This window comes from Crassostrea angulata, chromosome 1 (assembly GCF_025612915.1).
Source record: "Crassostrea angulata isolate pt1a10 chromosome 1, ASM2561291v2, whole genome shotgun sequence".
In the NCBI taxonomy this organism is placed as follows: domain Eukaryota; kingdom Metazoa; phylum Mollusca; class Bivalvia; order Ostreida; family Ostreidae; genus Magallana; species Magallana angulata.
This window is the reverse complement of record NC_069111.1, coordinates 37,154,098-37,169,996: the sequence shown is the minus strand read 5'-3', so window position 1 is coordinate 37,169,996 and position 15,899 is coordinate 37,154,098. Positions and strand designations below refer to the sequence as shown.

The 15,899-nt window shown below is 33.6% G+C and overlaps 1 protein-coding gene across 2 annotated transcripts; it reads right to left on the bottom strand.

Annotated features, from left to right (window-relative positions):
* Positions 1-6,735: 6,735 nt before the first annotated feature.
* Positions 6,736-15,899, bottom strand: LOC128173126 (cytochrome P450 2B4-like). 2 transcript variants are annotated; one of them, XM_052838855.1, is made up of 8 exons: positions 15,551-15,885; positions 11,902-12,121; positions 11,635-11,758; positions 11,352-11,505; positions 10,941-11,071; positions 10,089-10,185; positions 7,615-7,824; positions 6,736-7,371 (listed from the first exon to the last, which is right to left on the bottom strand). In XM_052838855.1, exons 1-8 carry the CDS (start codon positions 15,822-15,824, stop codon positions 7,184-7,186), a joined length of 1,398 nt encoding a protein of 465 aa, XP_052694815.1. In that variant the 5' UTR covers positions 15,825-15,885; the 3' UTR covers positions 6,736-7,183. The 2 variants fall into 2 exon arrangements, with proteins under 2 accessions (XP_052694815.1, XP_052694809.1); XM_052838849.1 differs by having other exon boundaries at positions 6,737-7,371; positions 10,941-11,077; positions 15,551-15,899.

Genomic DNA, 15,899 nt, shown 5'->3' with positions numbered 1-15,899 from the left:
TAATAAATAATAATGATAATTTTGATAAAAAGAAACATTCTGAATTTTAATTACAAAAAAACCCCTCACGTTTTTGTGAGTAAAAATTTGAAGTAGAGAGCAAGACTTGTGAATACATGTATTCAATACTGTAGATTCCTAAATAACCGCAAGGAATTAATATCCGCTTAAAATCGCGAGAAGCACTCTTCGCGGATTTTAAAATCTCGCTATTATTTTCTGAGAGTTAAAAACTATAAGAAATAATGATGGAAATTCCGTGTTCGCGATTTTATATTCTCGTGATTTGATCCGAAACCGCGAGATCGCGGAATTAATTACTCGCGTAATATAAAGAATTTACAGTAGATGTTTTGACTGTATTCTTCCAATATACAAAGAGAAATATGTATATTGGAGCTCCAAACGACACGAGGTCTAATCTTTCAGTCATACTGTCCAAACTTTGTTTTCCATACATTTATCGTTATTGTTTGGTGAATGGTTACACAGCAGTTTTATACAGATTGATCAACAGATGATAAAGATTTTTTATTTTTTATTAATCAGGTTCAACCCCTGTCTTTATTTAAAGGCACTAATTAAAGTCTTGTTACAATACTTAAATATTATATAATATAGATCTAACTGGGTATATTTCAAGAGGAGGAATACAATAGAAATTAAGCTAGTAACACATACTTGTGCATAAAGCCACTCCCTATCTTGTTTTTATTGCCCACGCACTAAATGACTTAATCAACTTGGGAGACAAAAGGGAAGCAAAAAACATTGTTTTCTTATGCTACAAATTGAGTTTCAGGAAATCGTTTAACAAGGAAACAAAGGTATCCTTCCACCATGTTACTTGTTATCAATCATTCATCCGTGTATTAATAAATGCATGAAGGTATATTAATGCGCCAATACGAAGATGGGGGGTTTTGACCCCCATATAGGAAGCAAGATCCCCAGTTCCAATATGTAATGTGATAGATGTGCCTAAAGATTCTATAATCACCTTTGTTATAAGTGTATCTCTGCTAACAGGACAAGGGAGATATTTATCTTTTTAAAAACTCGTAAAGGGGAAGTATTTTCCTATAATACCTACCGGAAATAAATTACTTCCTACACGAGTTTGAGTTTCGAAGGGATCGGAACAAAATTCAAACGTGATTTTATAATCCAGTAGAAAAAAAAAACATTTCATTTCCGAATTAAATTTCTACAGGAAATACGTTTATCCTTTGGAGAATATATTTACAACTAGACACGATCTCGTTGCGAGCAACGAGGAGGTCTTCCGTGCGATTTTTTGAAGGTTATTTGACCTTGACTTTGATATTTGACCCTTTATCTCCTTATTGGGGCAACAACAACAAAAATTGATGGTTGAATTTTGTTAGGAACATCATTCTCAGCATTTTATTCTATATTGATTTTCAAAATAATGCTTTTAAAAAAATATTTGTTCTGTTTGAGGTACATGTATGTTATCAAAGTTTTGTACTTCTGGCCCCTTAAAACCCATTAAAACCCCTTAATACGGAACACAAAATAAAATAATTATAAAATGTTGTTAAATAAATGTGAGATGAACATTTTTGCTTCCTAAACATATAACAAAATATTTTTCAGTAAAGTGCTATGGAAGAAAGACTTTAGAGCCCTTTTGGTCCCTAAATTGAAGGGCCAGCCCCTTTTTCTTGGCATCATACGAAAGTTCTTTTGATATTAAACATATTTTGTTCAACAAGTGTTTAGAAATTCTTCGCCGTTTTTTAGCTATCTGGGATATGACGTTTTAGGGGCCGACCCCTAATCTCCTTATTGGGGCAGATAACGAAAATTTTATGATTGAATATTGTTTAAAACATCATTCTAAGCATCTTTTATTCTATATTGCTTTTCAAAATATTTGTCCTTTTTGAGATATATTCGATCGAAGTTTTGGACTTTTGGACCCTTAAAACCCCTAATTACGTAACGCATAATAAAATTTTTATAATGTATAGTTTTATGAGTAAAAGATGAACATTTTTGCTTCTTAAACATATTACAAAACATTTCTCAGTAAAGTGCTATGGAAGAAAGACTTTAGAGCCCTTTTGGCCCCTAAATTGAAGTAACAGCCCCTTTTTCATGGCATCATACGAAAGTTCTTTTGATATTAAACATATTTTGTACAACAAGTGTTTAGAAATTCTTTGCCGTTTTTGAGCTATCTGAGATAGGACATTTTAGGGGCCGACCCCTAATCTCCTTATTGGGGCCAGATAACGAAAATTTTATGATTGAATATTGTTTAAAACATCATTCTGAGCATCTTTTATTCTATATTGCTTTTCAAAATATTTGTCCTTTTTGAGATATATTCGATCGAAGTTCTGGACTTTTGGCCCCTTAAAACCCCTAATTAAGTAACGCATAATAAAATTTTTATAATGTATAGTTTTATTAGCGAGAGATGAACATTTTTGCTTCTTAAACATATTACAAAACATTTCTCAGTAAAGTGCTATGGAAGAAAGACTTTAGAGCCCTTTTGGCCCCTAAATTGAAGGGCCAGCCCCTTTTTCTTGGCATCATACGAAAGTTCTTTTGATATTAAACATATTTTGTTCAACAAGTGTTTAGAAATTCTTTGCCGTTTAAGAGCTATCTGGGATATGACGTTTTAGGGGCCGACCCCTAATCTCCTAATTGGGGCCAGATAACGAAAATTTTATGATTGAATATTGTTTAAAACATCATTCTGAGCATCTTTTATTCTATATTGCTTTTCAAAATATTTGTCCTTTTTGAGATATATTCGATCGAAATTTTGGACTTTTGGCCCCTTAAAACCCCTAATTACGTAACGCATAATAAAAAATTTATATTGTATAGTTTTATTAGTAAAAGATGAACATTTTTGCTTTTTAAACATATTACAAAATATTTCTCAGTAAAGTGCTATGGGAGAAAAACTTTAGAGCCCTTTTGGCCCCTTATTTAAGGGACCAGCCCCTTTTTCTTGTTATCAAACGAAAGATCTTGTAAATATAACTTTTATTTGCTCTATATGTTATGGTAAAATATTTTCAGGAAAGGAGATAAAGAACGAAAACCATTAAAAATTTCGTCGTTTTTTAAACTCGATTTTCGGGTCCAGGCAAGCTTTGACGCCTTTGAAGCCAGACAACCACAAATGCCTTTAAACACATCTACAATCTTTTGTCTACAATCCCTGAAAATTTAAATTCAATATCTTTTTTCGTTTAGGAGGAGATAGCAGGACAAAATGACCCTCTAAAAATCACTAAAACGTCAATACCTCCCGAACGGAAATGACGTCATTAAAATAAAAAATTATATATAAGGTTTTTATCAATATCTACAAGATCTGAAATTTTCACAAAAATCGGTCAAGTCGTTTTTAAAAAATCGCTTGTACAAAAAAACGTAAGAAAAATAAAATAAAAGGGAAAAAGAAACAAAGCAATAACAAGAAGGTCTTCCGTTGGAAACGGAAGACCTTAATGATGAATTCAACTGGGGAAAAAAGCGTTTCTTCATCAGGAAGACAACGTTCGCGTTCGTTCGTTCGTTCGAATATTTTTTCGCGATTATTTCAGCAACAGTTTACGGACCAAAATCCTAATTTATCGGTTGCACGAATTGTTTGTCGCTTCTGTTCTTGCGCCCATTGAAAAGAGAACCTTTACAAAAGTGAGTTATAGATAAAAAAGATATATTTTTGCAGTGGCGTCGGAGGCAAATTGAAAGGGGGGTTGGCTTATCATCAGCAATTTTATCAAGCAAAAAAAAATGGAAACTTTCCACAATAATGAAATTCCAAATCCATGGGGGGGGGGGGCAACTTTCAAAATTATGAAATTCTTAATCCGGACTGGCCCCTCTTTGCTACGTGTCAGATAGTTATGTGTAACGTGGCAAAAAATGTTGGGGTCCTTTGAGTTTTGATATAGAACCATTTGAACAAGAGCTTGAATTTGGGTAGTTGTTTCAATCGGCAATGTGCCGTAGGCCTGTCTATTTCATTGCTGGCCATTCAGTCTTCGCTCTTTAAAATCAACAAGATTTTTCTGGCTTTTTAGCTAGAACTACGCAATCGATGTATATTTCGCTTGAAACCAGCGTCATGTTAACGTTGTTTTGACGCAAGGAATAGATAGTTACATCCTACCGAAAGTCCAAGGCCTTGTTAAAATGGTTCTAGATAGGACAATTTTTGAAATGTGTTGTTTTTAAAGAATCAACCCTAAGGTACCACTTGTGAGAGGTTTAGGTTTGTGAATGAAAACATCTATTGAGGAAGTATTTCAATTATAACTTTTTAAGGGATGCAAGTGCTTTTAATTTCAATTTCAAGGACTTCCTGTTTAAGTGGGCTTATTTAACGAACCCATTTAGTATCACATTATATAACCTGCTTAAGATACATGTATATGAGTAAACAATTTGTCAGAGCCTGTTTATTCACATATACTAAGTCCTTTATTCACCTATTAGTCACTATTCATTAAAAAGACACTTGTGACAGCTAATAGATAAAACTATAGTAATATGTTTTTTTAAAATGATACCATATAAAATGTATGTCCATGTATAGGTAAAAAACCTTGGGAAGTATACGTAACACGGTTCTCTAATAATTGTCTAAATGTCTGCTAGGGAATAGTAAAACTTCGAATAAAGAATGAATAAAAAATACAAATGTATGTTTACTCGTTTTAAGCTGCATATATTTATTTCCCATCAGAATGATATAAATACATATTTCATATTTATCTAATATCATTATTCCCTTGTAATAAAATAAATGTATTACACTTAAATCATGTTGAACACAAAATAATAAATTTTATTTAATAACAAACCGATGTACAAAAAATTATGTTTTAATACCTTCGTTTCTGGAAAGCAATTCAAATGAAATCTATAGTAGAAACATAAGATTAACTAAATTGCAAAAAAAGAAGAAACAAATAAATATAGAAATTGAATGATAAAAAAAAAATAGCCGTAGTCGATAACCAAGTTTTACATCTTACTGCAATCTGATTAAAATCAGATCTTTGATCCGCTCCGACAAATTCGATGTCGCTCCATTCTTTGATCCGCTCCGACAAATTCGATTGTCGCTACAGTCTTTGATCCGCTCCGACAAATTCGATGTCGCATATAGCGAGAAGATTTAATCAAAGATTTAATCAGATTGTATCTTATTGTAAAGCCTTATCACAGTCAAAAACTAATTCGACTGACTGAATATATCCTACCATATCATAAAATTGGAAGTACACAATTATATGAATAATGCAAATTTTTTTAAAGAACATTGGCTAAATCGGGTCATTAAGTCAAAAGTCTACATTATGATATAGTCACACGTAATCAGACACCGCATACTTAGACAGTGATCGGCTGGCCCCTGGAAGTTTTAACATCACTGCTTTAAATTGTTTACACTTGTAATGTATACTCCTTAGTTAAATTATAAGAGTTTTTGAAGATCATTTTGTTAAAGTACATGAATATAGCTGATGTTGTTAAACAAGAGCAACGTTCCCATGTACATCTATTAGACATTACAATTTGGATTGTTACATTACATCAAAATACTTTAAATTAAGGTGTGGAAAAGTACCTTATAATTTCAAAGTTTGGGGAGTTTTTTAAAATTATTCACTTTTAAAAAAAAATCTTGGTAAAAATTCGGAATAATCATTCTGCATTCATTAGAATGTTTGTATTCTTTGAAAGGTTAATCTGACTTAATTTCATCATAAGATAAGTGCCATTAGTACCCAGGAAGAATCTTTTTTTTAAAGTATTCGTAAATGAAAATTTCTTTTAAATACTTACTGAAGTATAAAAATGCTTGCATATCAAGTTTTCAAATAGTTTGTGTTGGTCTAATCTAAACTTCAGAGTACACGAATTGATACCAGTATATAATACAAAGGCAAATTCGAACAGAAAACTTGAAATGCTTTTATTTTTACTTTCACATTTTTTTAAAAAGTATGTACTACTAGTATGTGGACAGAAACATGTTAATTTGTTTATTTACTGGCCTTGATAAACCTCTAAACACATGATATGGAACACATGGAATGGCGTAGCAACAAACCAAGTTTGTGTGCCTTATCTTAAAGGGAACGTATTTACGTGGACCTTGGTTATATTTTATTTCATCAAAATCAAAATTCTTCTCAATGAACGATGAGATCAGTTGGTTCTATAACTTATTTACTTTTTGAAAGAAGGTTGAAACTGGTTGAAACTAATGCAATCTCAGTGGTGTCAGAAGCAAATTGAAAGTGGGGGGGGGGGGGGGGCTAGACTATTCCTCAGAAATCTTGACAAGCAAAAAAAAAAAACCAAACATAATTCCCAAAATCATGAACATCCTAATCCGTGTGTGTGCGTGTGGGGGGGGGGGGGGGGGGGGGAGTGTACCTATAGTTACCCCCAAAATATTCTTACCTACCAGAATATTTTTTACAAATCATGAAATTCCTATTCGGGGGGGGGGGGGGGGGGGGGGGGGGGGCTTAGTTTACCTATGACTCCAACTGCTCAATATTTCCATCTTTTAAAGGTAAATTTAGGAACAATTATCTTTGCTGCGAGAAAAAGTGAGTGTGTGTGTGTGTGTGTGTGTGTGGGGAGGGGGGCTGAACCCTCTATGATGCTATCTATGTACCTAATGGTTAGGTCTAACTTTGCAAAAAAAGTGGGGGGCTAAGGCCCCCCCCTGGCCCCTCCCCCCCGGTTTCGACGCCAATGAATCTTTGAACATGACAATATCAATGGTGATTTGGTATTCACATGGTACTGATTGATAACAATAGCTTAAGGGACATATATTGCAACTGACAACATTTTTAGTGTAAAGCACCGAAACAGTTTGAGCTCTGACAGCCTCCGAGCAACTGGACACACATATACACAAATAAAAAGTATGAAACGCCATAGCTGCCTTCTTCACATAATAAAGTACCATCTTCATATAATAAAGCACCATCTTCATATAAAAAAGCACCATCTTTACATGAAATAGCCACATAAGGTAGCAATGGCGTTCCTAAAAAAAACATCGAAAGTTCATAGCTGCGGCTTGGTCACAACGTCACATTCTGATATATCTATATCAAAATCATATGGCGTATTTGCGTGTCTTGATTAAGCTTCATTCCAAAGGTTCTAACTTTATTTCTGGAAAGTGTAGTGGTTGGAGGCCAAAGAAACTGAATGCGTTTTCAAAAGACAATGGTTGCTCTGGGTGTCTGGTTGTAATCTTGAAGTTCTGTATTATATTTGCCACAAGAAAGTACATAAACATGTCTGCTACGTATTTTCCTATGCAGTATCGTGGCCCTAAAGTTAAAAATAAAGAAAATGGAATGAATACAAATAAATAAATCGAGACAAAATCCATTTGTTTCACTTTTTTCTGTCGGGAACTCAAGGCCAATCATCCATGTACTATTAAATTAAAGACTGGTTTTGTGTTTCTGATGACGATGGCAATTAATTCTACTTCTTTGTGGTGAGGAAAGACTCTACAAAAACCAATATATTGCACATGTGTAGTTTATCGCATCGAAACCGAGTATTTACCTTCTCCGTAAGGAATGAAGCAACCTTCTGGTAGTTGCCCCTCTCCATCGATTCCCAGAAAGCGGTCCGGATTGAAGACTTCGGGATCCTTCCAAAACTGTTTGTCCCGGCACGGAGCTTTGCATTCGATCATCATTAACGTGTCCTTTGGGACATCGTATCCCCCAACCTGGATGTCCTGTTCCGGATAATGGAATACCGTGAAGGTCACTAAAGCAAAATGTAAGTTATGAATTAATAACGATGTATACTTGAATAAATTTGATCCATGTGGGTTTTCTGTAGTACAAACATTTGGGAACTTTCGAAAAGTGTGTACACGAACATGAACGGTAGCTGTAGGCTTTGTGAAAAAAAACCCAACAAATCATTTGAGCATCAGTACAATTTAGTTTGAAAATTAATGGTAAAAACAGCCAAATGCAATATCCCTAATAAAGATATATCCTCTCTTATCTACAATAGCTTTGCCGGTTGAAGGTACTGCAGTGGTTTAAAAAAAGCTGGGGGAAGCAAGGACAACAACTACAGAGGGCGGACATTCTAATAATTTTTTTTTTACCTCAGCCGTTAACTCAGGTGAGCTAAGAAAATTATACAAATTATACAATATTCGGGGATCTCTCATGCTTTCTGAAATTGTAAGTGCACCTATAGATGGGTGAAAAATTCATGCTTAAAAATTTAATTAAAATACATTGTTTATAATAATTAATTATTAAAATAATTAATTTGGACATAATTATTGAAATATGCTTTTAGAGAGAGAGAGAGAGAGAGAGAGAGAGTAAATTAGAAATGACAAAGATGATCGAGCAAGATATCAATCAATAGTTATAAAGTGACAAATAAAGGTCTAGTATATACCTAAATTTATGTTTTATGTTTAAAAACGTTTTCACCGGGGAACAACGATGTCTATATATATATATATATATATATATATATATATATATATATATATATATATATATATATATATATATATATATATATATATATATATATAGAAAATAAGATGAATTAATGTAAAACATAGCGCTGTATTCTAATCAACGTGTGCCAAAATCTTCCCCGAATATAGCATAGGTCGTAATTTTGCTGGAGGCACGTTGAATAATACGTGAAATCGATCTATAAAACTTTCTTCAGGGTTACTCAGTGTGAATCATTCTTTACCTTTAAGATCCGCCACTATTTTATTTTTCCACTAAGCTTGCGCCTGAGTTACCTTTCCGTTTCATTATATGATCATTCATTCGCATTTCAAAATATTTATTGCCTGTATGCAATTTCGTTTCGGTTTTTTACGTCATTCCTATTTGTAGACACTGCGCGCATGCCGTCGGCGGCAAAAGAAAGTTTACGATCTATACTTAAAACGCTTTAAATAACACCAATACAGGATATACATGTAATTTAAAAACCTTAATTAATTTATTTGCCATTTTATGAATGATGATGTTTTCTTTATCTGCATCACCCCCATTCTCTCTCTCTCTCTCTCTCTCTCTCTCTCTCTCTCTCTCTCTGCCATTCAAGTCGCGAGCGGCAATGTCAAAACTCCACCCTACTACAATCTGATTGGACAAAGGTCAGTCAAAACATTACGTTGAAACTTTTTTGGAGTTACCGCCTATTAAAGGGGCATGGTCACGATTTTGATCAAATTCTATTTTTATGTTTTTATTATTTACAATGCTTTAGAAATGCATTTCGAATGATCAAATAAAATTTGAGAGTCATTCGTGGAGTTCTTTGTCATGTAAACAAGGGTCGTGCCCTGTTTTTGTTTTCATAGGTTCAATATACCAGTAAAAAAAATTCCAGCTTATTTGTCTATCTTTTCCATTGATTTAAGCATAGATGAACAGTTCCTAACGTTTAACACATTCGTTTTAGGTTTAAACCTGAAATTTTTACTTCAACGTTCAAAATGTAAACAAACGCTTTGTTTACATAGCGAAGAATTGCATGATCGGTAACTCGCTTATAACTCAACAAATGACACTCAAAATTCGGTCGCCTATTTAAAATGCCTTTCTGAAGCATCGTAGATATTAAAATCGGAAAAATAAATAAATGTTTGACCAAAATCGTGACCATGCCCCTTTAAACGCTTCTACGTATTTCGCTGTATGATTTACCGGTATCCTAGACCAGATTTTCAAGTTGCAAAGCACTGGTAATACAATTTAATTTTAAAATATGTATAAATTCGTCATCCAGGTCCGATCAAGTATCTACGGTGATTTACCCCGGATTGTATTCCATACACCCTTCAACCTGCAGCCTCAGAGTGTATAGAATACAACCCGGGGTAAATCCTCGAACACCCTTGATTGGACGTTGATAATTAATATTGCACGATACTCATGAAGCGTTAAAATAGTTAATTGATCATTGAGAATTGACCAAATATTGACAGTCTAATCAGCTGATTTCTTTAAAACAATGGAATAACTTCTGTGTACCCGGTGAATACAATCTTTGAATTTCCTTGATGGTTGCCACGGTGTAAGGCGTCCTTGACCTATCCTGGGATTGCACTCTTTGACCTTGGCCAATCACCTGTCATCGTAGAAAGATAGATTATTGTTGTATCTATATATATTAAATGTCATAATCAGGAACCCTAAGGTATTTATAAATATGAATTGAATTGATGATGGTATCTTGGGACAAAGAATACTGTGAATTCGTCAATATTCATTTATTGCCATTTTTTCGTGGATTTCATTGTTAATTTTATCAACGAAAATAAATCTCTATTGAAGTGCAGTTTCTACTAACATTTTGGATTAATGAGATCATTGGCCACGAATTTGCGTGTCCTTGAAACAGTGATTTTCATCGAGTCCACCAAAATTGATATCAACGAATATTAGGAACAGCGAAGCTACAGTACATGTAGTGTGATTCAAATTCTATAAACGTCAGAAACACATGTACGACTTTGTTTTTGTTGTTTTTATGCCCTTTGTTTAATTATACGTTGTAATTAAGAATTCTCATATCTACGATATAAACATGGCCATAATTTGACAACATTTTTTAGAAAAAGTCTTTGAATTAATTTAATTAAAAAAATATTTTATTCAAAAATATACATACAAGTATATAAGTGAATCTGGATTAAACAGCAGGCAAAAATAGCCTATATATTAGTTCTCTCCATCTGAGTCTTTGAATTACTGGTACCTAATACATTTATTGACCTCACACTAGGAACAACATATTGTACAACGATGTTTTGATTTTATAAAGGGACAAATTTCCGTCCGCGTTCAAACGAGTGTATAAGAAGATAATCCCCGTTGACAAACCTGATGTATTTCCGATCTACATTTAGACTGAACTTCCGGATATTTCACCAGCGCCATCAGTATCCATTTTGTGCTCAGTAATAGATTATCTTTTCCCGCTAAAAACATATCCATCACAGCTTGTAGGAGATCTGCTTCTGAAAGTATACAACGTATATAAACTCTATGGCAGTTCATAAACATGATGAAAAAAAATTGATTTACTGATACCGGTATTATCATTAACACAATCCAACGATAATAGACATTTTTTTTTATAAAAATTCTATTGAAAAATAGGAACGATATTGTCAAAATTTTCTAGATATGGCAATTTAGAATAGAATTTTTACAGTTTCATCATGATGAACATGGCATTTATACAGAGTCATTTGTTTTCAATCATATCAGTACCTTGATGCGCGAACTTACCGCATGTACCGTTTTTCAATCCCTCCTTTTCGTAGTTTGATAAATATATCCGAAGGAAATCTGTCGGCGGATCTTCCGGAGTGTTTCTTTTCTCTTGAATAATTTCTCGGAATCGGTTGAATACAATTTCTTGGTTAGCAGCGGCTGTTTGAAACTAAAATCCAAATGATAAAAGCAACCAAAATTTTAATTTTCTTGTACAAAATTTTTAATTTGGTCTCTTGAAAGTTTAATTTTAGTTGATTGAAAAGTTTTCAAAACTATATTAAAACTATTTACATACTTTAGCCTGCGTAAAGTTTGCCAAAAATGGGAGATAATTTTCCGGATTAGCTGAGGCTGTGGAAGCACCAAATTCTGCCAATTTGTTCCTAATTTCGATCATAGTTGGATCGTCGTAACTGTATCTGAGTATAATGAAAGTTTAAAAAACCCAACAATTAAAATGATTCCAAACTCATAAAATATACCCCTCTTTAAATATGTTATTTTTGTAAATAGAAAATTTAATATTGATTAATAAATTATCATATTTATGTGAAAGTTTAACCTTTTTCCCAGGAGAAAAGCAGAGAGAAAGTTGAATGACGTTTGTCCAATCAGATATTCCAAATCGTATGCAGACGATTTGTCCTTGACATGTGACTGGAATACGTCAAACTCTGTCGCTAGGTAACGCTGCAGAGACGCCACTACATAACTATCTTCCTGAGCCAATTTTAAAACGGACCGCAATGCTTTACATGCATCCCTGTTGTTCCATACGATACCTAAAATTTAATAGGTACACAGTATGATTTAAACAAGAGGCCATGGGGCCACATCGCTCACCTGAGCAACAATAGTCACAACTCTGATTTAAAATGAGCATGATATATAAAACAAAATGTTAAAAAGGTTGCTGGTTTTATCCACATGTCACCAAATTTCTTTTGTTGTTTTAGATTTTTCTTTATTCCTATTTACCACCCCCACCCCCATCCGTCCCTCCTCGTGGTGCCAGATTTCTTCAGGGAATCATAATCATCATTCATTCTACACAATCTGTGCTTTTGCACAAGTTTCAGCTTAATTATTTTTTTTTGGCTGAATGCTTTTTCAGAAGATTTGAACAGATTTTTCTTTATGTCTTCCCATGTAAATATTCAATACCCCCCCCCCCCCCAATTGCGGCCTCATCATACCCCGGATACCATGATTTAAACAAACTTGAATCTACACTACTCGATGATGCTTCTAAGCAAATTTGAGTTTCTCTTACAAAATAGTTTCAGAGAAGATTTTCAAAGATTTTTTTTATATCCTCTTATGTAAAACTTGATCTTCCCCATTGTGGCCCAACATTACTCCCGGGGACCATAATTTTAACAAAATTGAATTTACACTACCTGAGGATGCTTCTACACAAGTTTGAGCTTTTCTGGCCTAAATTTTTTGAGAAGATTAAACATTTATTCTATATATTCCTCTGTGAAACTTGATCCTCCCATTGTAGCCCCACCCTACCCCAGGGGCCATGATTTGAACAAACCTGAATCTACATTATCTGAGAATGCTTCCACACAAACTTGGGCTTTTCTGGACAAATTGTTTATGTGAAGATTTTTAAAAATGCCAACAAATTTTCAAAAACTCTAAATTATCTCCCTTCATTTGAGTAAGCTTGAATCCCCTATACCCAGTGATGCTTTGTACCAAGTTCGGTTGTAATCGGTTTAGTGGTTCTGTATACGAAGACGAAATGTGAAAAGCTTACAACGACGACAACGACAGACAACGGTTAAATTTCTCTTTTGAGCCTACAGTTCAGGTGAGCTAAAAATGGTTCAATAATAATGCAAACTTTCATCGTAAGAGTTTAAAGTTTAAACTAGCCTACAGTTTAGGTGAGCTAAAAATGGTTCAATAATAATGCAAACTTTCATCGTAAGAGTTTAAAGTTTGTTGTTATCAAAATGTCACACTTTTGCATCAACAATTTTATTTTAATGTATGACTGTAATACCGAATAAAAACAAGCGTTTTCACATAAAAAAATGCGATTTCATAAAATATTAACTTGAAATACCAATACTTTATAAATGTTTCTGATTATATTATACTAGAGTAGATTTAAGGATGCCAGTTATAACATTGAAAAACCCCCAGACATTTTGAAAGAAAAAGAAATGGGTATCTAAAATAAATCACAGACACACACCCTCACCTTCTAATGCATCCCCTACCAAAAAGTCAATACAACATACCAGTTATAGTTGATGAGTGGAGTCTTCAACTGTTTTCATGGGAGAATAAAATTATATGTCAATGTATCTGATCGTCCTCAAACAAAAGCTTTAATTAATTACTGAAATAAAAAAGGATAAGCGTTTCCCGTAGGCTTAAATGGTCCACAGCCCCTCTCACACTCCCCCCCCCCCCCTTTTTTTCAAAAAGAAGATGGGTGAATAAAGCGTGTAAAATGCCCATATGAGGAATGATAAATACTGCAAAATTAGAATATCATTAAATCTGATAATTTTTTCTTAAGTAATTAAAAACAGTGTATATCTAATGTAACATCGGTTTGTAACCCTTAAATATTTTAAATACCTGTATTAGGGTTGAATTAAACTGGCGTATGCGACGTTTAATCTCCAAATAGTGTCATTTTCATAACTTCTTTATGGAGTGGGTCTGAGCTCCATATTTTTGTCATAGTCTAAATGCGGTTTAATAAAATTTAAACAAATCTAATTAACAAAAATGTGGAGAGATGACCCACTATACTTGTCATTTTGTAGCCCAACAATTGAACGTTTTAGAAAAATAATACAAGTCCGTAAATTCGAGGCCAATGCCTCACATAGCATTTAAACAACGGACTTAATTGTGATTGAAACGGCTCAGTGGTTAGAGCACCAGACATTAGGTAAATTCATATTGCTTGGGTTTTTAGGTTTTGGGTTCGATACCACCAAAACTTAAGGATTTATTATTTTTTTTATCGTTTTTTGACATATTTCACACTGAATATAGTTAGAAGTTACCCTTTTGTAAACTTGTATTATAAAATATCAAATATATTTAATTGAAAAAATGTGTTCAATTTGAAATTGTATTTTACGACTGAACCGAATGGGCAGTTGTGCCATCTTATTCCCCCATTTTCTTTAGTTTTACAACTCAATTATACTAAATATGAATTTCACAAAATGTGATGTTGGTGTATCTGTCTTTCAAAAGGTTTTGAAATTTTTATACCACTCGTATTAAGCCATTTCAGTAACCGTCATCTAAGATGGCGATGATTGCGAAAAGTCCTACATTTTCAGGTCGAAAACACTCTTAATAAATGTTATCTTTCTGGCATTTTACGTATTGTAAATGTATAATTATGTAAACTTGAAGCAATATCAAGCCTACTATAATACAGCACATGAATTAAATGCAAGCGGTTATTGCAATACGAGATGCCTCCCAAACATGGACAAGAGAGGAAGATAAACTTCTTTAAGTGGATGAAGAGCACAAACAATTTCAACATTTCCTTCCCTGTTTCGCCCAAGACAAGATATTAAGTTCAAAACAACTGCATGAATGATATAGAACGGGCAACTTAATTTTTCACATAAAACTGCTAGAGGGAGAAGAAAGACATTAGTTATCCCAGTCTCGTAATAAGAGAATTGTGTTATCAGTTACCCCTTACATGTTGATATAAATACGATGTTTTATAAATCTTGCTTTTCGTTTTATATTCATTTTTCTTTTGATTTTTACGTAAGTTTAAATAAATAGAATTGGAAAACTCAATTTTAAAAAGGAAGGATTTTGGTATTTAAAGGGGTTTTGGGATGATTAATGAAACTTAATTAGAAAGTGGAACAAATTTTTCACTACACGCTTAATCATTCGGACAAACATTTAATGTATCTAGATACCTACATGTCTTTTAAACATCCGGTATAGTAACAAACTTTATGTGTCGGTGAAAAGGCAATAAAAAAAATGTAGATTGTTTCTAATTGTCTTTTATATTAACATGACACTTCCTTGGCAGATTGTTTTTTCCTTAATTGATTTAACCTTATACTTAAACATTGCTTGAATAAATGCCGTATAATATGTGTTTACCTTAGAATTAGTCAAATAGTATTTCCCTTGCAAAAAATGTTATTATCACTAGAGGTTTTCTATACATTCGACAATGTGCCTACCTTTTCCTTTAAAAATCTTATTTGGAATGTACATCCAATTTGGACGATTTGATGTCAAAGCTCCGTTTTTGCACAAGACTTCTTGAACGTGCTGATGTCCAAACACAAACACCACTTCATGGACACCCATTTTCAATCTAAATATATCGCCGTAAGTTTTTCTAAACTCCAGCACATAGTGGTAAAATCCCTCTTTACCCTTCAGCTGTGGGAGATTGCCTATAATTGGCCACGCCCAGGGCCCCGGGGGTAGACGGTATCTTGTTCGCCACATTGCACATGCAGCAGCATACGCGTACACTAAAGCAATGATGATGAACGAAATGAGGATGTGATTTGTCCATGCCAT

Bases quoted from the DNA above. Each gene is read 5' to 3' on its own strand.
- LOC128173126 (XM_052838849.1), bottom strand. From the start codon at position 15,899: ATGGCATGGACAAATCACATCCTCATTTCGTTCATCATCATTGCTTTA. The intron at 11,759-11,901 runs GTTAAACTTTCA...CATTATACTCAG, and splicing joins GCTTTTCTCCTGGGAAAAAG to ATACAGTTACGACGATCCAA. The intron at 7,372-7,614 runs GTAAATACTCGG...TTTTAACTTTAG, and splicing joins CTTCATTCCTTACGGAGAAG to GGCCACGATACTGCATAGGA.